This window comes from Rhea americana, unplaced genomic scaffold (genome assembly GCF_003343005.1).
Source record: "Rhea americana isolate MKP2758 unplaced genomic scaffold, rheAme1 scaffold_96, whole genome shotgun sequence".
NCBI classification, from domain to species: Eukaryota; Metazoa; Chordata; class Aves; order Rheiformes; family Rheidae; genus Rhea; species Rhea americana.
The window spans coordinates 512,186-536,994 of NW_028187155.1; the positions used below are offsets into that span (position 1 = coordinate 512,186).

Consider the following 24,809-nt stretch of genomic DNA (forward strand, 5'->3'; position numbering starts at 1 on the left):
AAGAAAGGTCTAGAAGAGAAAGGAAAGGCCCTTTCAGTCTGTAATTACTCTGATAAAACCTGCCAACACAGCAAAGTTGTATCCAATGTTTGCCCCAGGAATCTGAAAGTTAAGTTGAATATATTTGAAGAGCATACAAGAGAGCACGATAGCAGTAAAGCTCTCTTCTCTTCTGCAACTCTAATCTTTATAGCATAAACCCAGAGAGAAAGATCAAGCAAGTTCACTTCATACCTTGGCATATGCAAATTTAGGATCATGTAACTTAAGAAAAAAACACAACATTTCAAGGATAAAGCAGCAGAAGGTAATTCTTTAGCACTCAGACACACTTCCCTTTATTTCCACTTCACCTTCAAGCATCATCGTTCTCAAGAGAAAAGACAAACACTAGTAGAGTSTAAAGACAACTTAAAATATAATGCCAAGTTTTTTGTACTAACCAATATTTCTCAAAYTGTTGGCAACCCCTCAATTAGGGAGATACTGAAGAGTTCAACGGAGATTGCAGAGTATTTGCTCTAGCCAGAAAACGCCCAATTACCTAGCTGCTGCCAGTAGTTAGAGGTAGTCGGCTGTTCCCTGACTAGCCCAACTCTTGCAGCAAATAATTACAGCTCTTTCCCATTCCCCTGCCCTGGGGGAACCGCGCTGCTGCTTTCTTATCTGCAAAGCAGTATTTAGCACCTTGTACAAGTTTTTCATACTTTTACAGAGAGACACAAATAAGCCTTTTACCTACATGCACATTTGTGTGTATTAGCAGTGCCACAGTATAGCATGGACAGATATATAAAGGCTGAGGTTCCCCTCGTGCACGATCCCGCACAAACAAGCGAGGACAGTCTTCACAACAGAGCCTCTGGTTGGAAAGGGACAGATGGAGGGGCCACAGGCACAGAGGGGTGGCCACAGCCCTGATAAAATATAATACAAATCTTAAAGTTGCACTGAGGCAGAAAAGGGCACTGAGAATCGGGAAAGCTGCTGGAAGCAGCAACAGACTATCACAGATCCTTGACACGTGTCTTTAAAGGAAGGCCCTGTCTCRGGTTCATACAAACACCTCTTTCTCTTTGGCTTGTGTACAGAGGCTACCCCAGTACATCCACATTTCAAGTGTTGCAGAAGTGTCCTCTTGGGAGAGGGGAGAAAACAGGGAGAGCGCAGGGGAGGGAGAAAAGAGAGAGGAGGGGAGAGAAAAGAGAAAAAGAGCAGGAAAAAAAGGAAAAGAAAAAAGAGTAGAAGAGAAAGGGGAAAAGATAGAAATAAAAGCAGAACCATGGAAAGAATAAGTTATATGTCTGCTCTGAAACATAAAGACAAATGTGGGTGGCTTTAATTCTCAGCTGAGGTTACTTTTCCAATGCAAGAAGCCAAGCTATTGTTCAGAAAAATCAGAGAGTACGTTTAATTTTACTTATTTTAAAATAACAAGGAAAGTACTTAAATTTTACTTGTGTGCCCTAGGGCCATTTTGCTTTCTGAAAGCACAGTACAACTAAGCATGAAAAYTTTAAAATTATCACATGATGCTCCTTTAGCCAACTGAAATGCCACTAATTATGCCTCTTCCTTTTCTCTAAGTAATTAATAGCTTTTTGTCTTTCTCAAAAGGCCTCTCTTCATCAACATAATTTTAAGACAAGACTCCAGAAAAGAGACCAGAGCTCTCTGTGTTGTCCGGCGAGCAGGACAAGTCTCCAGTATATGGATCTGCAGCTCTTCCAATGAAGCTGTGGTTCTTTCACTTCTTGGACTTGTAGATCTGAATACTGGCAGAGATGGGCTCAGGCTCCCTGGAAAGGAGACTTTACAACTTCAGTAAACGCTGCAACAACTTGGAAAAAAGCAGAACTGTTTGCCCAGACAAACAAGCAGTCCCTCTAATGGATAAAGGTCCACAAGATCCTATGTATTTCCAGGCTCTGCTGCCAGCCTACAGAAAAATGTCCCTATTAAAGCTCCTCTGCTAAAGGTTTGCATGAGAAACGTGCCACAGAACCGACTCCCTTTGCTCGCCAGGCCCAGAGAGGCTCTGAGACAGTCAGAAGCAGCCTGGCCAAGGTTTCAAGACATCTGAGCTCTTCTCCGAACCCTGCTTAGTCATTTTTTTCAGGGGTTGTAGCACCTGGACACACAGCCAACGTCAGGCCCCCGTGTTATGCTCCTCGGGCTGCATATTCCCACGCAAAGGGAGAGGAGGCGGCAGCCACACGCAGCGCACGCCAACCCAGCYACTCCACATGTGTGAATCAGACTGGAAACAGCAAAGGGCTGGGCCTGGGCTTTCGGTTTGCTTTTTAGAATACAATTTTTAAAATTGCTTCCTTTCTATCTTTTATCACTTTCACCTTCAGAGAGCATATTTACATTCTTTTCTTCAAGAACTGGGCAGTGAGAACGCAAAAATGATGAAAGTTGAGCTTTTTCTCACTTAATTGCACAAATTCAGGAGCTGCAAGATGGACCAAATCCTCAAGTTAGCAGAATGACATTGCCCTCTGTTTTTGAGCTGAGAAACAGCATGAGAGCACAAGGCGGGAAAGAGAATTATCTTCAAAGGTTAATTTCTCCCAAAYTGAAAGTCTTGGCACTTCCTCCATTTCTGAAAGTATGAGACACCACCCATACAAACAGTCATGTTGCAAAGTGATGCTTTCAGAGATCATGAGAGAACAAGGAAATACTTGGAGCATTTCACAAAAATAAACCATTACAGGTTTTTTGTTTGGCTTGTTTCTTTAAGTTAAAAGGTCAATGAGGGACGTAAATGAGCAAAATCCAGAATAACTGCTGCCTGTTTTGTACTTTTAAGGCACTATTTTACTCGGAGATGTCTCATAACTACTCTGACCTTTGGTCATTTCATCTCTGGTATCAACTGAATGTTAGAGAAATAACTAAGATTTTACAAACCAGTTTGGGATTGGCTCCAGGTAGGGTACAAAACAGAAATCATGTGCTCACTAAATACCTTAAGCAATGAAGAACAAGCGAAGATGAAAAGCAGGAATATGTGCTAGGAAAGGAATTGTTTCTAAGTGGAACATTTTCCAGAGTCTTCCATGAGCTATCAGTAATTCTTTAAATAGTTTCAGAATTATGAGGAGACTTTATCTATTCCTAAGTTAAATGCTGGGAGCAGGTCTTCCCTATGAACTGCGTATGGCTTTTGTCCATAGCAGCTAATAAATTAAGCATGTAGTGTTCCAAAACCATTGCTAATCGAGTTTAAAAGCTACCTTTTGTCTGGCAAAACAAAGTCAGTACACCTCCATAACGCGAGTTCTCCCAGCACTTTACACATAGCACATTACAGACCCCCGAGTTTCAGACACAAAACAGCACAAACCGAATCAGTTAAGTACAATTTCAAATACTTTGGCCAAGGGTAGCATTTAAAGCCGCTGTGAGGAATGCATTCCCCCACGCTGCGCAGCTCTGAAGCGTATGCTCTGAGAAGGCTCTTGGTCAGCGTGAGCTGTTCCCGGGCTCTCAGGAGAGCAGGAGGGTCGACTCTCCCCTAGGAAACATGGGGTAAATCTTTTGGTGACAGTAGTGGTCCCTGAGTTCCAGCTTCCATGAGCTGGTGATCAATCATAAGTTGGGTCTCCAAACCTCACAGAATATGTCAAAACATCTGGGCAAAGAAACACAACACACTAGTATCCTGTCTTGTGGGTCACCGGAAAACATGTGCAGCTTCTTCATCAGTATGCGATAGGAGATGCTGCCACGCAGGACACACCTATAKCCTATATTAGTCCTGAAAACTACCATCAAATCTGATGTGGTAACAGAGAATGAACTCTTCTATGCAAACGTAGTATGTGATATGCAAACATAATGCAAACTGTGCAAAGCAAACGTAACCGTTGCACCATTAAGTCAGATGCTTTCACAAAGGAGGAATTCTGCCAGAAAGAACGCATCAAATACTTAAAGGGACAGAATTTGCACAGCACGTACAAGATAAAGTACTGAACTGTAAACTGAAGGACGTAGAGAATGATATCCAATAGAATATGTACATGACAAAGATTTGTTCACACCGCTGAGCAAGAAATAAGCAGGGAAAAAAAGAGTTGAAAGCAGGGCATAAGTATCTTAACAGTAAATGTCAGGCCAGGCCAGAGCCTGGGACCACTGAGGAGGGATAGCGTAATGATGGGAAGGGAAGATCGTGCCRTTTCTTTGACATTTGGCGAGCAATGGTGGACTAGACCAGATACAATGCTTCCTTATCTAGCAACGGTTCCTTATCTAGCAATGCCTATGTACCACCTTCTGCCTGCACAGGTGTTCTCTCCATTCCTACACTGGCATCTGTTTAGACTGCAATTGGTCAAGGGCAAGCTGTTTTCCTTTGTGCCTGCACAAGCACCTGGCAAACTTCATGAGGTTCTGAAACAGCAAGTTCCACTGAGAGGTGTTAGGAATTGTACTGACTTCTTCACAAGATCTAAGTGCAGTGAATAAAATGAAGGGGAAGTAAGAACCTCAGATATATCCAATTCATCCACTGAATGCGAGTGCTTGCTRTATGGTCATTTTAGGAAGAATATCGAGATGACTACTCGCAGCTTAGGCTCAACATGAACCTTTGTTACTCTGAGTCTCTCCTAAGCACTTGACAGATGGAGTTTCAGCCCTTCACTAAGACAAATTATCAAGCAGGTCACYGACGTGATGACTGTGCTTCTGTGAACTCACATTTCCAACCCAGGAAGCACTCCTTGCTGGTAGACAGAAGTTACCAAAGGAAACTGAGCATTAGCTCTCTCAAATGCTCTCATTAACAGCGAGGCTCCCAGCCAACATGATGAAGGTTAAACAGACAATTTCAGGCATTCGCGTCATCAATTGTTTGTATTACTATTCCAAGTCCTGTTCARGAGGCTAACTCTATTAGGAAACCAGCAGTCTTTAAATTCAAAGAGATGGGAAGTGGCACCCAGCAGCTTTCAAGATGAATTATCATCATTTTGGGTGTAGGACRTCATCCTGTTCCTGAAATGAAGGTTTGGAGTAGGGAGGAACCAGTCCCTCTCTAATGCTAGGTCAGACTCTTTTGTCATATCTGTATTGAACACAGTAAACCTAAGCTGAGAGTGAACATTCCCAGGCATTCAAAGAGACCTTGGAAAATAAACTAGGCCAAACACATACAAATTACTTCCACCGAACAGCCTTGACATTTCAACTTTGAGAACAGAAGGCAGCTGCTGAGATTTTACCTTTTGCTGCTTAACTTGTTTATTTTTGGAAAGATTTCCAAAAYAGTTCCATCTGTACCGGTTTTACACTCTCTGTGTAACTACATAATAGTCAACAATTGCATACTGTAGCGATTTATGCTGTAAGACAACATTTCCCTTGTTCAGCTAGGTTCTTAAACCTCTGCACTGCAATAAATTAAAGTTAAAACAATAGCCCAGTTTATGAGGGATCTTGTCACTTTAGAAAGCTGATAATAAAGCATGAGGCTTCAGCAATAACATCTTTGGTGTCTGCATGCAACAGAACACATGACTGAAGTTAACTGTGTGGGAATTTATTCTTAGCCATTTGTACGCCCATTAAAATTCATCTTCCTCGTATATCTTCTGATTCTTATCTGCTTAATTTACTGGAAAACTGTTTTCTCTAGCTCTGTCTGGCCATCATCTATCATTTGTGGTTCTTCTCTAAAGACCCTCTGGGTCMCTGAGGTCCTTTGCCGTGAACAGAAATCTTAGACAGAGGACCAGTGCTATTAAGTCTGTTCATACAGGAATTTCTGGATCTTCTCCCCATTACCGCATTCCTTATTGGCAATTCTATACTCTCCTTTTATTTTCTTCAGTATACAATTGGACACTATTGTTTTCAAGTCCATATATATAAATGCTTTGTGGAATTGTCCCAGGTCCTGAATTTGTGAACTGCAATGATCCAGAAGCTCTTTTGCCCAGAGCACCTCTCTTCATTGCAGGAAAATAAATGCACTTTTAAGAATAATCTCCACTGCTTTCTTTGTGCATCATCTTCATTTGATAGCTGTTTTCAACATAAAGGTTTTAGAAGAAGGATGGGATCTTTATCAAGGATCTACACTTGATAAAAAGTTCTTTTGCAATGAATAAAAATTGAGGTTATCAACATATTCTGACTATGCTAAGAAAAATAAACCAAGTTCTCCAATCTTCTTATAAATTGCTTTCAAATGCCTACAAAAAATGCTTTAACAAATTATGTTCTGACAACCAATGCTCCAACCAAATCCAAACTCCTTTTTTTTCCTAAATCCTCTCCTAATACTCTTTATCACTCACTTCAATGACATATCTGGCAGTTAGACTCAGTCTATTCTCCTTTCAACTACCATTCGTTTGGGGCAAGCTGCTCTATCTTCATTCAAGCTGAGGGGAATCCTATACTGTTGTCTCACTGATTTCAAGAGAAATATTTGGTAAAGGAAGGATGATGCATTCCAGCCTTCTGATTCCACTCAACCATGTCCTCTGAAATTAGAAGCAATGGGTTTTCAGAGACAACACTATGTTACTTTAAAACAGGAGGCAAGACGTACCATGCATGGTGCAATTCCTCCAGCATTACATGGAGCACACTACACAGCAGTGATCTGGATTTGGCAAAGACCTGAGCATAATTGCGTATTTCAAAGAATCTGCAACCACAAACTCTTGACGGACAGAAATGTACCTGTTTCTAATCACTGCAATATGCTTTTTCATTTTCCTAGTGACACGACATAGATCCTGAACAAAAACATACTAGACTAATCAGCAGGTAACAGGAAAGCCGAGCTAATTATGTCTGCTACCAAAGGAAGACTGGTCAGTCTTAGGCATGATCATGCTGCTTGTATGTTGTCTTTATTTTTTCCATATTTGACTCTTGCAATACATCTTAAGTAAATTGCAATTTAGAGTCATTTTATACTTATGTATTGATGTGGTGTTTCTGTCATTTTCTCCCTAATCTGGTATGTGTTGCTCTTAAAACTTACCTTACAAGCATAGTAATTTCATAATGCAACTTCTGCTCCAACACTAGTCCATTTTTCAGTGTTTATCTTAAGCAACTCAATCCAACAAGACTCAAATGCCAAACTCTTCCTATTCTTTGTGCTGTAGGAACCAAATGGATTAGCTAAAAGTGCCCGTATCAGTGCTGCTAAGGCAGATAATTTTTACTCTTCAGTCCATAAGGAGCTAGAGGAGAAAGCTGAATAGACGAGGGAATATATACATCTTAAAAAGAAAAACCTAAGTACATAGAACTTTGCCAAATGAAAACAACTTATCTAAGAATGAGGACAGAAGGAACAGAAAGGTGTGTGKGGRGGGGTCATCTGAGATGGCAGAAAACACTGTAAAGCTATTAGGGCTCTGCAAGCATACTCCAGGCCTAAGTCCTTGGGGCTCACTCACTAGGGGCTGTTTACTAAGGTATCCACAAGGACTAAGAAAAGCAACCCCACTGTCAGTAGGCCTGTAGTAGACAAGGGATAATTTGACCATTTGACAAAACATTGATTGGTTTTTACCAAGTATGAAAGATGCTTCTTGAACAGAGATGTAAATCTTCGTTCTCTTCAGATCCGTTTCAGAAAACTGCAGCCCACTGTAGATTTACTGGTATCTGCTAAGGCGGAAAGGCAGCTCCCTTCTAGATCTGGGACATTATGAGAATCTTTCCTCTTTGTTTAGAGACCAGTTTCATGATGCTCAGAGAAACAGAATGAGATTTTTATCTCATTTCCACTAGGTATATTTTATTTAAATTTATCCCAAAAGGGCACAGGAATTTGAAGGGAAGGGGAAAAAACTAGGGGTGGCACRTTGTAAAAATCCCATTTGATTTGGTCATTCAATGCCTGTATCTATATATAGGACCCTGCTCCAAAATACAAACAACCAAAGTCACTGAGGGAAAAACCTAAGGCAAACAGCATGTGCAATACATTTCTATTCTGCAGTATCACAGTTCTTCCTGAAGATGCAAGATACTTAATGTATGGAATGGCATAGGGATACAAGAGTGGCAAAACRACAGTGGGAGCCATGCTAGTCAGCACTCAGACGAGAAGATGCACAGAAACGCTGCCTGTATGGTCCACAGTACTGCCTTGAAATCAGCATCAAGAGATCTGGACACAGATAAGACAACCCCTCAGAAACACACAACAGTGATTTTGATAATTTCTTTCCTGTCATTCCCTGACATTTCACTAGATGAGATTGCCTGCCTTGAAGTTTCTCAAATTTGATCTCCGTGCCTATGAGCAAGCAGCTTTCAAGCACAATGCAATTATATCAGTTGTGTACGTTACTGGAAACGTACCAACAATACTTGCAAATAGCTCCCAGAAGTTTGGCAAATGTATGAAATTTGCCTGGTTCCACTTGGACATGCAGGTCACGTGCCATGCATACATACATATATACATACATATATATATATATATAGAGAGAGAGAGAGAGAGAGACAAAAATAAATCTTTAATAACTTTTTCATTTTGGAGGAAAATATTCAGGCTTGAAAATCTGAGGTTTGTTTTCTACAAATATTCTATATTATTTGTAGAAACTAAGAAATGCTTTGTTACATGCTTCTAGCTCCAGTAATTTCCTAAAGCATGTGCAGGAAGCATCACAAAAGAGCATCAACTCAAATGAACTCATTTAAAACCTCAAGCTACCCCGAAACATCTCTACGAGTGCTGTAGAACTGAGCTGCAGTTCAGATCCATCTTTTACTCCAAGATCATGCTGAGTCATCCAAATGGAGAACAGTTTGTTCGTATTTCTAATGTTGTTACATAAATAACCCTATTTTTATTCTTTATTGGGGCTGATCTTATTAAAATACACACACACAAGTGAGAACAGCAAATTTAACCTCTCTACTGCTATCATTAAACAGTAACGAGGAGCACGACACTTAATCAAAAGCAGACTGCAATATAAAATGCTTTTAAAACCAGGCTGGCCCACTTAAGACATATATCCCGGAAAAGTTTCCAACTCCTGCAGTATCTTACTGTGAGTTCCATTAAAAATACAGCTATTCCCACAATCATCCCATGCTTCCTTTCCTAGTGACACTCTGCTACTGGGCAGCTTCCTCAGGAAASATTTGTGGACTACTTGTGCAAAAAATTTCCTCCCATCTTCTGAGTATGCAGCGTAAGTAAACCTTCCATTCAGTGTTTGAAAGTGAAAAAGGTGAGACTGCCAAGTTTTAAAACTCAGCAAAGGTGTGAAAATAGTCCCTTATCTCTCTTTTCATGTTGCATAAGACCCTTTGAAGGCAAAGAAGTTGSCAGAGTCTTGAATAAGCTAACAATAAATGCTCGAGGACAAAGAAAATTCTTCTTCAAAATCTTACGAAACGCATTCATTCAGCTGTCTGAAAGGAGAAGTATTAGCAATGGGTGATTTTTTTCCCTTGTAGTTCTTATAGGTGCTACAAACTTTCAGAGATGGACATTTTGTGAATTGGGTACTGCATTTGCAGTAGATTTTTGGAGATCTCCTGACATCACGAGCATGCCAGACATGTGGTTTGCTCATGCTTTTTTAAGTGTTTTACATATGGGCAAAAAAGATGGAAAAATAATTTCTTGAAACTGAGTTTATGTTTGGAATAAAATCTGTATTAACTCTTAGCACAACTTTGTCCTCATGAGAGATGCAGTCTTGTCAGTCCTGGATGAGCTCTTAACCTCTAAAATAATTCTTTGTCAAAATAACTGCAGTTAATACAGCAACTTTTAAAGTCAAAAATCCTCAGGGCACCTCTAAAAATATGTCAAGTGGCTCTAGTAAGTACAAGATAGAGGTGCCCATAAAGGGCTCTCTTTAAGAGAGAAGAGTCAAGAACAAAAATTGCTTTAACAATAAATGAACACAAAAAAGTGAACCCAAAGGAGTCTCAGTTTCACTCCTGACCCAGAGGTTTTGAACCTTTCTAGATTCATAAATTTCTGAAAATTGAGTCAAAGCATAGATGTTTTAAAAATAAATTCACACATACTGATGGCTTTATACATTTACTTTTCTCAGCCACGCTTGGTGGACCTAGAACAGTCCATGTAGTCTTACACTGTTCCACAGACACTGAAAAACACCAAGTGAGACTATRGCCTTCTTGTGGGCCAAAAAGTAACAGATCCACAGCGAGTGATGCATGCAAGAAAACATTTTAGGAACTCATGATCCAAGATGGATTTGGATGTCTCCTCACGACTACAAAGTAAAGGTCTGAGGGCTGAAATCCCCAGGGTAGAGATTCCGAGAGAATTTCCACCCCTAGGCATAGACCAGTGCTTTCCAGGAACAGGAAGATGGTGATGAACTAGTTCAAAAAGCCAATTTCCTCAAAGAATGCAAAATAAGGACCGTGGGGAAGAGTACACACAACAGGTAACATGTGCGCACACACTTCTGTCACTTTGTTCTCCAAGAAGCAGATTATTTGATGCTCAGGCTTTGGGGCTGAGGATCTAGTACCTGTAGATGAAGCTCTGGTGGTATATTACATTTTGGGCAACAAGCTCTGCAGCTATGTCTCTGAGGTGACACCTTAGAAAGTGTAACAGAATATAACTAATACTGTCAATTGCATGTGAAACAAATACTCTATATAGGAGGCTCACAAAACAACGTGTAGATCAGGAATAGGTTCGTGAATTGCTGGATGAAGTCTGTGCCTCAGAAGCAGCAGCACATTGGGAGGAGAACAGAGAAAAGAGTCCTTCATCAGTATGGCTCCTGCGTTGTTCTTATCACTCATCTTCCTATAAAAAGATCCTGCAAGCACTTCATTGCAGGACATCAGTAGTTCTAGTTATGGAGATACACGTGATTACAGTTACCAGACTGGACATCTCTGCTTCAGATTTATTTCATGGCTGAAACAAAGTGGCAGCACAGATACAACACAGATTTCCTCCCTTTGCCCCTTTGGGAAGCCCTGCTAAATGGGCTAGACAGCAGTCACRTCTGCTCAAAGGATGCAGAGGGGTTTCCTGCAGCATCTCTCCTGCCTTTTATGCTAGTTGCTCCCACTTGACTCCTCTGCTCCCTCCCTAACTGTTCTTAACCACATCAAAGACCATCAAGACCTGTTTTCCTGTCTGTGCTTCCTTCTGAGTCACAAGGTCTTATTAGAAGACAATTAACCAACGATAGAGATTTCAAAATAAAAGAACGTAGATTTCCATGGTGGTTCTTTCTACTGTCATTTCTACTGGTCCCTGGGACATTCACTAGCAATGAAAACTGGCTTTTCAAGGCACTGATTTTCCTTGGTCTGAGGCAGAGACAGTGAAGAGACAGGGCATGGGCACTGCTCTTATGGCAGATCTCATGCTGCAAGGAGAGGCAGAGGCATGATGCCCATGAGAGGCAAAGATTAGATCTCTCGAAGAATGCTCTGGCTCAGAGTGTTTTGGGTGAGAAGTCCTGGGTGGAACAACAAGCCTCTGGGAGAACACATGGCTCCAGCCAGGAGGCAGAGATCTGGTGCACCAAGGGCTGTTCCAAGCAGACTTAATGATTCATAAAAAAACTATGTGGGGGCAAAAAAAAAGGCCTTAGGACTGGGACAGCCACCTGCAGGTCCAATCACSTGCCTGCTTTTACACTTCCTCTTGGGTTTTCCTCATTTCAGGCTCATCTAGAGGAAAGGGCAATGTGCATAATGGTCCTGAGAAGGACCTCAAAGAGCACTAAATCCACACTAGATTTCCCATTCTAGAAACTTTGGATACAATTCATAAATCTTTACTTTTACTCAGGAAGACAATTATGCACACTTCCCTGCTCTTCCTGGGTCTCTTCATATGACTTCTAAAACACTTTCATTGGCAATCTGCATTTTGGAGACCTGAAAGAGGAAAAAGTTTCCTACACTTTCTAGTTCTTGTTTTATTTGAGAAATTGAGCCCRGCAAACCTTCTTGGTGCAAAGCACCCCCTACAGTCAGGCTCAATAATGCCTACGTTGGTCCATTTTACTTTTCTTTCCCAATTAACTGCTATTCCTGGCAAGGAAAAGTAYATCTTTGCAGAAGCATTCTCTGTCCTCTCCGTATAAGTGATCAGAGAAGCGTTGCCTCTACCTTTGAAATAACAGGATATCCTGGGAGAGAACTGTATCTACTCCTGTGCTATATATAAATACAGTTACTGAAAGCATGGCTTTGACATGATCTTTCTACATACTCCTTGTCCTCCACAAATGCTCAAGGAAAGGCAGGGAAAATCCTCATCTAGAGGTTACAGAAAGTCAACGCAGGCCTGATACAGTTCCCTGAGAGAAGGATGACTCAGAAATAAATGTGTCAAGAAGACCCGAGTGTTTTCTTTCTYCTCCATGCACAGGCTGCTCCCTCTGCCTTGTGCCTGTACAAAGAAGAACAAAAACTAACAAAGCAGGGAAGGCTGGCAGAACACAGCAGCAACATGAAGTCCACTCGGAAGGGAATTTTCTTAAAAAAAAAACAAAAACTTTTTCCATTTGTTTTTTTCTCAGTTTGGTTGCATGGGGAGATTTGTTCCAAAGAGGTTCATTAAGGGCATGTGCGAAACTGCTGCAACCAGCTACCTCTGCATCAGAAGGGGATTTTTAATTGTCCTGCTACAAGTCAAGTAACAGCCCAGTAATGTCTAGAACCCTCTTGGCTGAATATTTTCAGGTAAAGAGAATCCTTTTTGTGAAATTACCTTTCTTTTCTTTTAGATCTCAGCAAGAGGCCCAATAGAGCATTTTCTGCAGGTGGGGTCTGAGCGATAAGGCAGACTTTAGAGTGCAGCCATGTCCCTAGATGACAGATATACCAACAAGACCCAAGTACAAGCAATGTCCCTGCACTGGCTTTGTCAGCTGCTTCCAGAAAGAAAGAATTCCTCTTCAAACAGGTACTTTCCTTGAATGCATTATCCAATGGCTTATGGGTAAGAGAAAAAGGGAGATGTATGTACCACAAACTCATTTAGCGTAGCTTTTAAAATCCAAGCATATGTGATCAGTAGAGGCTCGGTAGCCAGAGTTTCAATGTCCACGTTCTGAGTGACTGTGAGCACACAACACTGCTACAGATCTACAGATAATGCAGAAAAAGTGGAAAGAGGAAGAAGAGAGTTAAGGTTAGAAACTCTCAAGACAACTGTTTCAGTTTTCTGTGGAATAAAACTGCATTTTTTCCTTAACCTTGCTTCAAAACTACTACCATACCATATAATTACAAATAATTTTATTGGCCTCAAATTTTCTTTCATCTCTGATGTTGTATCAATTTTACAGCCCTATAATACTGTAGCTGTATCTAAATGACATGGCAATTCATTAGTGATGTTGCACAGAATTAAATCAACCAAAAAACCCAGGGAATCATGCCTGGGCATCATATTGTGATGATTAACAAGAACAGGGAAAGCTAAGCACACAAAAAAGTCACTTTATCTTCTTTATTAGTAGGGTATGTGCTAATCAAGTCATCTAATATTTCTAAACTAGTTCTGTTACTGGCTCCCATCAAACTAAATAAGCAGAACTTGGATGGCAAAGCAAGCTTACAAGAGAAGTTCCTCAAGTCAGAATCAAGATTTGGCTTCTGGAGCTTTACTTTCTGTTCTGTTGGCTTTTGGCATAATAAAAGTGCAAATAAGGCAGAACAAAAAACTTGAAAGGCAGTGAGAAGAGTAACAACTTATAAGGCACACACTGCTCATCTGACAACTCCCAACGTCCCATAAACAAATACCAAGAAGCAATTCAGCCAGTGACCTTCAAAAAACCTGGGTTTCTTTATCCAGGGATTACGTATTCAGGGTCAAAGTTTCACTAGACTTCAGTGTGCAAGAGTGGAATATTACCTATTCAGCTGCAAGTCCCATAATGACAGGAGACAGCTGAGATCTGCTCAAATCAAATTACAGCTCTGACTATGCAAAACAATTTGGTTCTCTACTTCCTGACACCAAGACATCTTCAGAGTGCAGGTTGAAGATATCTGCTCCAAGGTTTCTCAGAACAGACAATTAAAACAACAGGAGAAAAACTAGTTTATTACTCGTATTTGGTAAAGAATACTTCATGACAAATTATATACACGAAAGTGTCAACTGCTGAATATAAACACTGAGAAATGTTTTGTAAAATGTGTCTCTTACCATCAGGGAGTTGTTTACAGGACAAAGCATCATCAAGATCTTTGGCAGTTGATGGGTCGATGGTGAAAATACATTCTTTCCTATCCAAGAAAGAAAAAAACCCAAAAGAAATAAAATTTATCTTCCAGTCATGAAGACAACATCAAAACAAAAAGATCATGAGAGACATCCAGACAACAACAATGATGTTTTCAGAAGACTCAGGCTGTTGAAACATTTTCCAATCTAATCTGAAAGTCTAAATCTAAAAAAAGGTTTTGGACAAGTGAAGTGTCCGTGTTGGTTTTTTTTTCTTTTCTTTTCCTTCCCCCCCTCCTTCTTCCTGTTTTGTTATTGTTCAGGTTTCTTTATAAATGTTTCACTGTCTTTGTTCCATGTTCGCKGTGCTCATGGAGTTACAGCTGCTATGATATCTGCTCTTATGCACAGGGGAGTGGGTTACTTGCTTTCAATTTAGTTTTGCAATTAGGAACAATCTTTTTTTTTGCTCTAGTTGTAAGGCATCGAGACTTTTTCCTATGTGTTTCTTCAGAGTGAAGATGATAGGCTAAATTGTTTAGTTTTGTGGAGGAAAATCAGTAATGAGATGAAAGCTGTTAAAGGTAAACAGTTCTACCAAACAGGAAGAAGGGATATCATAGCAGCTGTAACTCCATGAGCACAGCGAGCATGGAACAAAGACAGTGAAACATTTATAAAGAAAGCTGAACGATAACAAAAGTGAGAGTTTTGGTCTCAGTAAAGACACTCCAAATATGCAGTGTTTTACATCTGTGTTGCACGTTACACACCAAAGGGAAAAATCAGGTTCAATAGGAAACATTAAGCTTCATAAAAAAAAGAGAGCTCCAAACCAGCTGGATTTAGCAAATCAGGTTCTTGGTGCTTAGGAAAAGCTGAACATCTTTCATAACATAATATGATAGACAGTACCTTGAATACATGGTCCCTGCCCTGAAACACTTACATATGGATATGCAACTGCGTATGTTCCCATAGCAGGATAGCAGGAGCAAAAGAAGATGGGGCACAGCTACAAATTAAGGCCATGGAGACGAGACAAAACGTAACATCTGACTTCAGGAATCACCCTTAAAAGAGCTTTTGGCACAAGTAAGACCCAAAGCATGAAACATTCAGCAAATGAAACTCCCTAAACTCCTGCTCTAGGGCCTTCCTTCATTCTCGGTTGCCCTACAGCAACTTCATACCTGGCCACCTGGACCACAGCAGGGCTCACCCAAGCAGTGTGTGGATGGAGATAACAAACATGGGGCTAGTTGCTGGTTTATTTTGATTTTTGCCTTAATCYTGAGACTAGTTCAGCACCTCCTCAGTTAAAAAAATCCCCAAGCACAACAGTATAAACTGGCAGTGCCAAGAAACAGATGTCGCACTGCTTGTTTTCCTCTTTTTGCCACAGAAAGACCCAGCAACATTGCACACATAATGAGAAAGTATATTATTTTTCTTACAGCACAACCACCAATGTACTCCTGGGGTAGGAGAGGTGGGAGGGAAGAAATCACAGTGAACTTTTAAAGGAGCAAGTGTCACACGGAATTAGCACATCTTAGTCATTCTGCATGGGTGTTTGCACAGTAAGAGCAAGGTCTCAATCTTTACAGGCCTATCGCTTCAGTACTTAAATGCTCTGGGTGGTATCGGTCGGTGGCAGACAGCTGGCAGCATACATTTAGGTAATTCCGCCAGGCAYGCTAAATAGAGGTTTTCAAAGACATAAAAATCAGTAAAGCACTTCACTCCCTTTTGAGACTTTGAAAATCTTTTAGAATATGCGAGCTTTCAGACAGGATAGCAAAGCTGCCTTAATCTCCAAAACGTACGTTAGCTTCTGATCCTTCACTTGCATCCAAGCAAATCAGAGATTGTGATAGTGAAAGATATAAAATCTTTTCAACTCTACCAGCACTTTGATCCATTGCTGTTTAGCTATCCAGCACTCAGAAYGACCACCTTAAAGGCTTGCAAAAAAGCCCTATTTATAAGCATGTGTGCTTAGATAAGTAGACAGATATAGTACAAGCACGGTATGCCAGCACCCCTGCATCCATGCACCAGGTTCATCTAACTCATGCAGTATAAAGACAGCAGCAACCTGGCACTGCAACTACCCTACAGACATCTAGTAAATCTTCCTTTAAGTTACTTAAATTAAAAGAACAGCGCTGAATGGAAACTGATGGCTTGCTTTACACTGACAAGTATCCATGAAAAAAGTTTAAGAGCTTCTTCAAAGAAAATGTGGGTTCCTGTGTCAATGGAATAGATAGCTTATCCCAGATGTTTGGGGCCTGCAGCCACAAATGTCTGCCACCCATTGCGAATCGTAGCTGCAGGCAGGCACTTTAAGAATTAGCAGATTGGTTTCAACAAAGTTCATATTTGCAGTCTGCCCTGGAAAGAAGCGAGCATAAATACAYGGGTGCCAAATTCTGAACACATTTATACAATTGCAGCAACTAACGGGCTGCTTTGCTGAGATGGATTTGGTGACTCAAATCTACTGTAGAGGTCAGCGGTGGGCCCCAGCTCAGAGAGTCCAAACCTGCTGGGATGGTGGTGCAGACACCCTGCCTGCCCTGTGCAGAGGCTCGTGCACACCTTGCTGCAGCTGTGGACACATTGGCCYGGCTTGGAGCAGCCTCTCGGCATGCAAGCTGCAGGCACAGACAGCTCTCAGGCTGAGATATTTAACTTCACAGATGCAAAGATGTCCAGACAAATATAAATATGATTTAGTATTTCTCACAAGCCTCTATACGCAGCACAGCTGGGATGCATTTTACCATCAGGCTCAAATTGGCTTCTCCTTTAAAACTACTCAGGGGACTTGAACTTGTAGCTTGCCACAGGCAGTTTATTCTGGGCAAAGACTGCAAGGTGAGGTAAGAAAGTCACTGAGCAAGTTACCCAGGGAACGACGCTCCCTGGCAGAAGGACCCTGCAGTCATGTTGCAGAGCTGGTGGCCAGGCAGTCAAGGGAAGAGACACTGATTCTCAAGTAGAGCTCAAAATTTATAGCAGTGAAATAATTGTGGTGCAAAAGAATACACCTAACAAGGGTTTTCTGAGCAAATTATGTTCACCAGTTATTGCATTACGTGTGAGAAATTATATTTCTGGTTTTCAGTTTTTATTCCTGGAGAAGCTCGACAGCTATAGGAACTAGGGCTGGCGTGTAAGAGAGCGAGTGTGGCACCTGGCACAGGCACTCCTCCAGGGCACAGTCTCAGGGGAAGGCATATTCTCAGCTATCTCCTTTTGCTTTTCCTCCAGCCCTATCACTATCACCTGTTATCTCCAGACTGCCTCAGAGATTTGCTTCTCATCCCAGAGCAAATCACTGCCATGCAATGAAAAGCAAAGGAGGAAAGGCTGGGTGTGGGCAGTGCAGCCTGCCCACTGCTCTGCAAACAGTCCCTCTTCCCTTGGCACTCACTCCAACCACTCCTATACAAATCCACAGAGACGACCCTGGAGGCAGCTGACAAAAACCATGCGGGTGAAGAAATAATGTTGCTCCCTGCTATGCAGCAAATCCTCTTGCAAACGTTCAAATTTCTCCACTGACCACACTGCCTGTCTGAACAATATCCCTAAGACTGTGGCACAAAGGATCATAAAGATATCAGACCACATTTCTGAGTATAACCAAGCCAACCTGCAGTAGGTTGTATGACTAAAGCTCAAGGCAACAGTACTTTTTATGCACCTGCTAACAAAGTCATTGCTTAAGCACAAGCAAATATCGTGGCCGCATTCATGCACATTTGCATTGACCACAGATAAATACAAATTGGCAGCTGTCTCTAGCTTCTGGAAGGCTACCAAGGTGACCCTGTGGGTTATGAAGCTTGATCATCCCTCTCCTCCACTCTTTAAAAGCCCCAAAAGAGCCATCTCTCATTGTCATTACACCTAATAAAAATCTGTTTTATTCATTTAAAATCGTCAAAACATACTTTGTAAAAGTAATGAGATGTTCCAAGTTCACTCGTTCCAACATACACACAACTTGGTTAGTTAAAGGAAACTGGATTAGGAGATAAAGACACACACGGAGTGTAAGAGATTTTCCGGTCTTCATATTGAAAAGAACTAAACAGGTGCCTTTAAGAGACCCCCAGCCTCCTCGCACTGACCATACAAGCTTCTTCACCCAAAACTTGTTTAATGCAAGTTTGCAGAAGGACACTTGCTCTGGCATGGAGCTCCTACTGATGGAAGAATAAAATCTTTCCTCCCTTCTCCTATGGCCAGAGGGTTTGGGGCACCAGAGCTGGGCAATGTCTATGAGCTAAGGGAATGGCTCACGTCGAGCATGGTGGACCTGCAAGAAAAGGGCAAGAAAGTACATACTCCGCACACTGCATGGACCCTGCCATCCCCAGGCTGGGATGCAGGGGAGTGCTTTCACAGCCTGCTATAGCCCTGAAGCAGAGTGACAACCACCAACATATCCCTGCCAGTCTGGGCATGTTGCTAAAGACAGAGCTCACGCGCTGACTCCGCTGCCATCTTTCAAATCAACCACCCGAGGAAAAACTCACAAAACAGAGAGCTTAGTTTATTAGAGAGTAATGACAGCATGCACATACACAGGCTGGTGTATCAATCCTAACTTAAGGAAAGCTAATTAAGTGCAGTGTGTTTTTTTTTTTGGGGGGGGTACAGCTTAAGGAAGCTTAATTAAACTGGACAAGCATATCTGCAGAGCAGTTAGTCTTTACCTTTAACAGAACCTAAAACAAATGGCTAGTGAAGCACTGGAGGTAAGAGCAGTTTGTCAATGCACTAGAATTAGCATCGTGGTAATTAAAACGCTCACAGATCACAGGACTGCAACAGTAGTTGCTTTTCTCTGTGCAGATAAGTACATCCATGCAATGGTGTTCACAAGGATCAAAAGAGAAAATACTGTACAGTTGGTGTTGTAAGGTTTGGTAAAATGCATCAATTATGTTAGCTTTTCACCAGCTAAACTGTTCAGAATTCAACAGCTCAGAGCTTAGCCATAAAACGTAAACATCTATGACCCAAGGAGATTACAAGTCCCACTGGTCAGGGCTCCATCTGCATTCAAGTGGAAGACTGCTTGGATCAAGATGAAGCATTGCGTTTGTAAGTCATAGCTTAGGCTGTATCAGAGGCAAAGTTCTTGGCATGGCTAGTTATTGGGCAAACTTTGGGTGTTCTCAATAGGATTTTCTAAAAAAGCAACTTGATGCTGCTGGAGGGAAGCAACAGTTGGCACTCAGTGAACAAAGCAGCACCACGCAGACGCACAAGCCTGCCTAATGCAACCAGATGGCTTTGCCAGCCAGCAGCACGCAGGTGAATCAAGCCATCAGCGGAGGTACTGAGCCCAAATTGTCACCATCATAGCAAAYAGCAATTCAGAGAACTGCATGTACCCATTAGAAAACCCTCAGGTCAGCCAGGTAGGCTAAGCACGCCCCCGCTCTTCCAGCGTGCCGCAGATCACCACCCTTCCTGTCCCTGACCATGGCAGCTGCTGACACTAGTCACTGGGATTGAAGCCCCAGATTTACTACATGCCTGAACTCAGACTCCTCTCGGCAAGGGTCATAGGCAGCACTGAGACTGCCAGTCTGGGCCCTTGAGAGAGCTGGGTGCCTCTGATAGCCATGCCAAGCCCTCCCAACAGAAGACCCAGGCAAAGGAGATTAGGAGGAATTAAGGTGCCTGAACTTGGCCCTTAGTTATCTCCCTGCCTTGACTTTCTTCCAAGAGCAATTTCTAGACTGAGGCAGCCTCCTGCAATGCTTACTGGCCACTCATGAAAATCAGCTCATCCAAAACAGCTATAAAACAGAAGAAAGAATTCCTCTGAAGTCATAGCATTCACTAGCATGGAAAGGATGGCTGAAACCTGCTGCCTGTGAATTCCCAGCATGTACAACCGTACAACCAGAGATGCAAACACAGCTCAGGGGCTACTCGCACACCAACCACCCTGCCCTGCCTCACGCTTGGTGCTTACAGCCCACAGTTCCTCTAGTCATTTAGTGGCTCTTGAAGCATCAAAGCTGAACCTTTTGCAGAAGCATTATGTACCCCTGAAGATCAGCTGCTGCAGCAACAGACTAGCAGTTGGAGGTAAGAAAGCAATGACCAACATTTTGCTTATTAAGGTTTAGGCACTGCAAGCCTTCTTTAAGATTATACTTACAGTAAGAGTGACTGCATGTCTAGACGCTTGCAAGGCATTTACATTCTTTGAGGGACTGTCTAGATTGTCCTGTTCTCTTCACTTTGTGAGTACATACAATAGCCTAGTGGGAGTGAAAGCTCAGCATCCTGGTTTACCCTTATTAACTTCAGCTCAGAGCTGGCATTTTAAAATTAAGCAGCAAAGGCACTTTTAGAATCTTTAAGCTCTTCAGGTCATTTCTAAGACCCTGCTGAGCTCCATCTTGGAAAAATTAAATAGGCATCATTTTTCAAGGCTGGAAACAGTTGTTTTCATTTGGGAACAGGCATCCTAGAGCTGTCAACTCACTCCAGGAAAGCTACAAACATTTTTTCACACAACAGTCCAATTGTTATGGCAACCACAAAAATCAGTCTCATTCTTCAATCACAAGTAAACCCAGCTCAAGTAYGGTGCATGCACAGGTCTGTTATAAAGTGCCAATAAGCATGGGACCAATTCCACTGATGTTCATCACTCAATGGGTATGAAGTACTCTTTCCCCAAAAGAAAGTTCAGAGAAAAATCAGTGCCTGAACATTTTAGAGACTTCAACCTCCCACTCTTAAAGACATCTTAAAAGACATCGATTATGTGCAACATCTACCATGTTTGTCACATTTGATGTTGGTAGATTTTAGTTAAAACCCTAGGGTGGTTGCTTCTAGGGCAGATTAAGAGAGATGCATTAAAAAAAGAAGTATGCAATAGAAGTACCCTGACAAATCTCTGATGGTACTCTGAATGCCCTGTAACACACCAACAAAAAATACGTAACATATCACAAAATTTTCTCCTTTTGCATAGTGCATAAATTTCAAAATGAACTGAAATTATGAAATAATAGGAAGCAAAAACTCCTTCAAACACTATTTGTATAAGCCCCAGAAAAACCTAGCACAGTATACAACACAGAAAGCTCAACTTTATACCTTCAGTCAATACTGCTCTTTTTAATATCCTTGTGTTTATGTTTTAGTTAATGTCCTGTTCTGGTTCAGAAAGCAGACTTTGGTGCAAGAGAGTGGCTGACGAGGATTCCTGATATATTGTTACACATCTACAACACGAAACATTTACATTTCCACCAAGGAGTGCTCACTGGACTGCTGAACCAGAATCAATTATTTCTGCTATATATCTATGGTCTCAAATAAGAAAGAAGTAGAAAAAAGGCCACTGCAGCTTGTAACAGAACTAAACTATTTGAAAACCCAACATATATATAAGAGATCAGAGAGTCTCTGAGAGACCAAGTACCAGCAGTATTTCCTACAAGTCATCCTATAATTGTGCCACAAATATAATGAGGTCTCTGCACTACTTCTATCCCACGCAAGAAGGTGGAGTGTAATTGAAAATGCACTTGCATTATATAAACTACTTTAATCATAGATGCACAAAGCTGGAAATGGAAGAGACATTAGGTCATCCATCCCCCATAGGTCAGAGTTGGACTACTCTTGAAAATAGCCTGCAAAGACTTTCTCCAGTATAGTATTAAGCATCTTTAGTAATGGAGTTTCCAATATGCTCTTCAGCAATCTAAGMTACAGTCTATTTTAGGATGGACAGGAAAGGTTTCTTTTGTTTTACCTTATTTGTCCTCACAACACCCCTTTCTATCCTTCCACCACCCTAAATGACTCTCACTTCTTCATTTTGGTCTGCGTTTTAACCATTAACTACTACATCTTTCACAAACTTTTAGTTTCAATGATGGCAAACACATTGCACAACTAATCCTTACTTGTAAATCAATCCCTCAACCGCCAGAATACTTTTGTTAGTCTYTTTGGACTACTCTACTTTTTATGCATGTTGTAATGTTTGAAGCGCAACTCTTCCTCAGACAGAATACCTTCATGTGTGCCATCTATATTATGACTGTTTTTCTTCTTGTTAGAGTGAGGATACAACAACCACCTAGGAACAGGGACCCAATCACCCCAATCTTCAGGGCAGACGGACAGGTCAGACCTGCTTTAGATCCCTGAACAAAGCTTACAGTAAAGATCCTGAGAAAGAGGATTTCATTTTTCCTTTTGCCTGATTTTGATGACATTTTCCTTCTCTTCTGTAATATGAGGAACCATGACTGTCCTGCAGACATGGTTTCCTACGTGTATGACAAAACCCAACTCACAATGACCAGATAAGAAGTGGACAAAAGAACACTGCAAAGATACAATGAGTAGGCTGGGATAAGACCCTAACGCAAACACTAGTTTCATTAATAGGTGTAAAGAGGGCTCCCAGCATTCAAAATCAGAATGGGGCCAGAAAGAAAGTGTTCCTTGTAACGATGAGCCTGTCCTACAGTGATCATCTCTGAAATGCCATAATGGGGGTATACTGCCTCACATCTTGAAGTGGTTGTGGGATTCTTCATCTACAGCATCAGAGAAATACACCAGGGTTGACATCGACATTTGTGTTCCTCATCTAGTACCTATCCACTCTACATCCTTAGAGAGACACCTGCACCAGCAAACCACTTCAATATCAGATGAAATAGCAGAACTTGGTACCCCTGAACTGGACCACTTTACATATGTAAATATGACAGGACAGGACATGTTCTGCCCATCATACCCAGTTAAAGTCCACCTTGTAACATAGTGGAATCATAAGAAATGAACTTGTTCTCCAACAGATCTAAGATTTTATCCTCACTTCATTCTATTAGCCTCCTCATAAAATAGGCAGACAAGAAGAACAAGACTGTACTTATAACAGCTTAGCTGCAAAGTTATTGCTGGTTTCTTCAGCACAACAAATTCTTAACTAAGCCAGCTTATTTTGATGACCTTCAATATCAGAACACAATAATGGTATCCAGCTACACACCACTGATTCAGCTTAAAGCTGTGCTTCCAATGACCATATGCACGTTCCTGTAAGGAAAAATATCAGTGAAGTTGCCAGTGTATCTATGCACATCCGCCACTGTTACCAGCAGCATCTGACAGCAAACACCATGCATCATTTTGCACAACACAGTGCTACCACCATTGCTGTTTTCTTCTGCATAGTGTAGTAAAAAATGTTATGAAAACAGAGAGGAGGTCTTGAAAAAGTCAACTGAGCATCAGAAGCAAGGAGCTGAATCACATCGCCCTGACAAGAGCGCTGTTTTCTTCCAAGTTTTGCTTACTTGGCTAATGGCTGAGTATTGAACTAATGCTAGATCTTCTCACTGATCCAAGGGCACTGCTCCCCAGACAGCATAGATAGCAGAACTACCCAGAGCAGGGACAGCCATCACCACCATCTTCTGGATTCAACCTGGATAGAAACAGACTAGATCTGACATCCTGAGACACCACTGAGTAATCCTTTGTGCATGTTATATCTCCCTATGGAGATCATTATGTTAGTCACAGAACAGCTCAGTGCCCAGTGAGAGGGCAGAGATCATAATCTGGCCCTGTTTGTCTAMTCCACGCCAAGAGATGACATTCAGGTCTGTAGCAATGTTGCTTATACATTCACTAAACAAGCCATTTCTCAGCTTCCATCAGAAACCAGAGCATTTTTACATATCCTATTATAGCTGAATAAGTCTTGCTCTACTTAACACTAGCTTTTTGTAGTGGAAAATCTCCAGGAAACAAGCTGTTTAATGATATTTTATCTGACTTGCACTCATTTCAAACTAAAATCTTCCACCTGTCTAGAAAAAACATCTGTTTCAGAGACTGACTGCTTTCCCTTCAACCCCTTGCCCAGCTCAAGGCTGCCATTTTTATCATCACCTCTAATCTTATGAACCAGTAATCTCCTTGGGCATCAAGAGCAAAGAGCATGTAGTTAAATCTTTGCTATAAGCACTGCTAATCCCTGTTACTAGCTGCACCATTTGTCAAGAAGGACATAAATAGTGGGCAGAACTGCAGTGCAGAAACTGTCCTGTTGCCAGTGCTTTCCAATTACAAACAGTGCTAAGAACAGAGCTTCCCCTCCCCAGCAGCACAAGCACCTACTAGAGTACCTCCACTCTTCCCATCTTAACAACCAAAGACAAGATGCTACATTTCTCAGTGGGCAAAGTTATAATTTAGCCTTCAAWAACTTTGATAACTTTAGGTAGGTGGCAGCCCTTCAAATAGCATGGCACCAATTTAGGTCACAAGCTGGAACGTCAAGATAAAAACTTCAGCTGAAAGCTTCGTTGTGCTATTTGAGCTCTTTGCCTGCAGGAGCAAAGTTCATTTACCTCTGCCCTGGAGGGGCAGTGACTGAGCATTAACTGTTCCCTGATAATGCTCTGGATCCTCACTGTCCCTCAGTCTGATGCTCTCCAGGCCTTTTACCAATCAGGAGTGATACTCATGCTCCTCACGGGAACAATTTTTGATACACCAGATGGTCATGTTGCCA

General features: G+C 41.6%; 1 protein-coding gene across 3 annotated transcripts in view; it reads right to left on the reverse strand.

Moving 5' to 3' along the window:
- Positions 1-24,809, reverse strand: part of DIS3L2 (DIS3 like 3'-5' exoribonuclease 2) — a 202,211-nt gene that overhangs the window by 86,182 nt on the left and 91,220 nt on the right. For all 3 annotated transcript variants that reach the window (XM_085325058.1, XM_085325059.1, XM_085325060.1), the window contains exon 11: positions 14,189-14,268. In XM_085325058.1, coding sequence (XP_085181184.1) covers positions 14,189-14,268 — 80 coding nt within the window. The remainder of the gene's footprint in view (positions 1-14,188; positions 14,269-24,809) is intronic.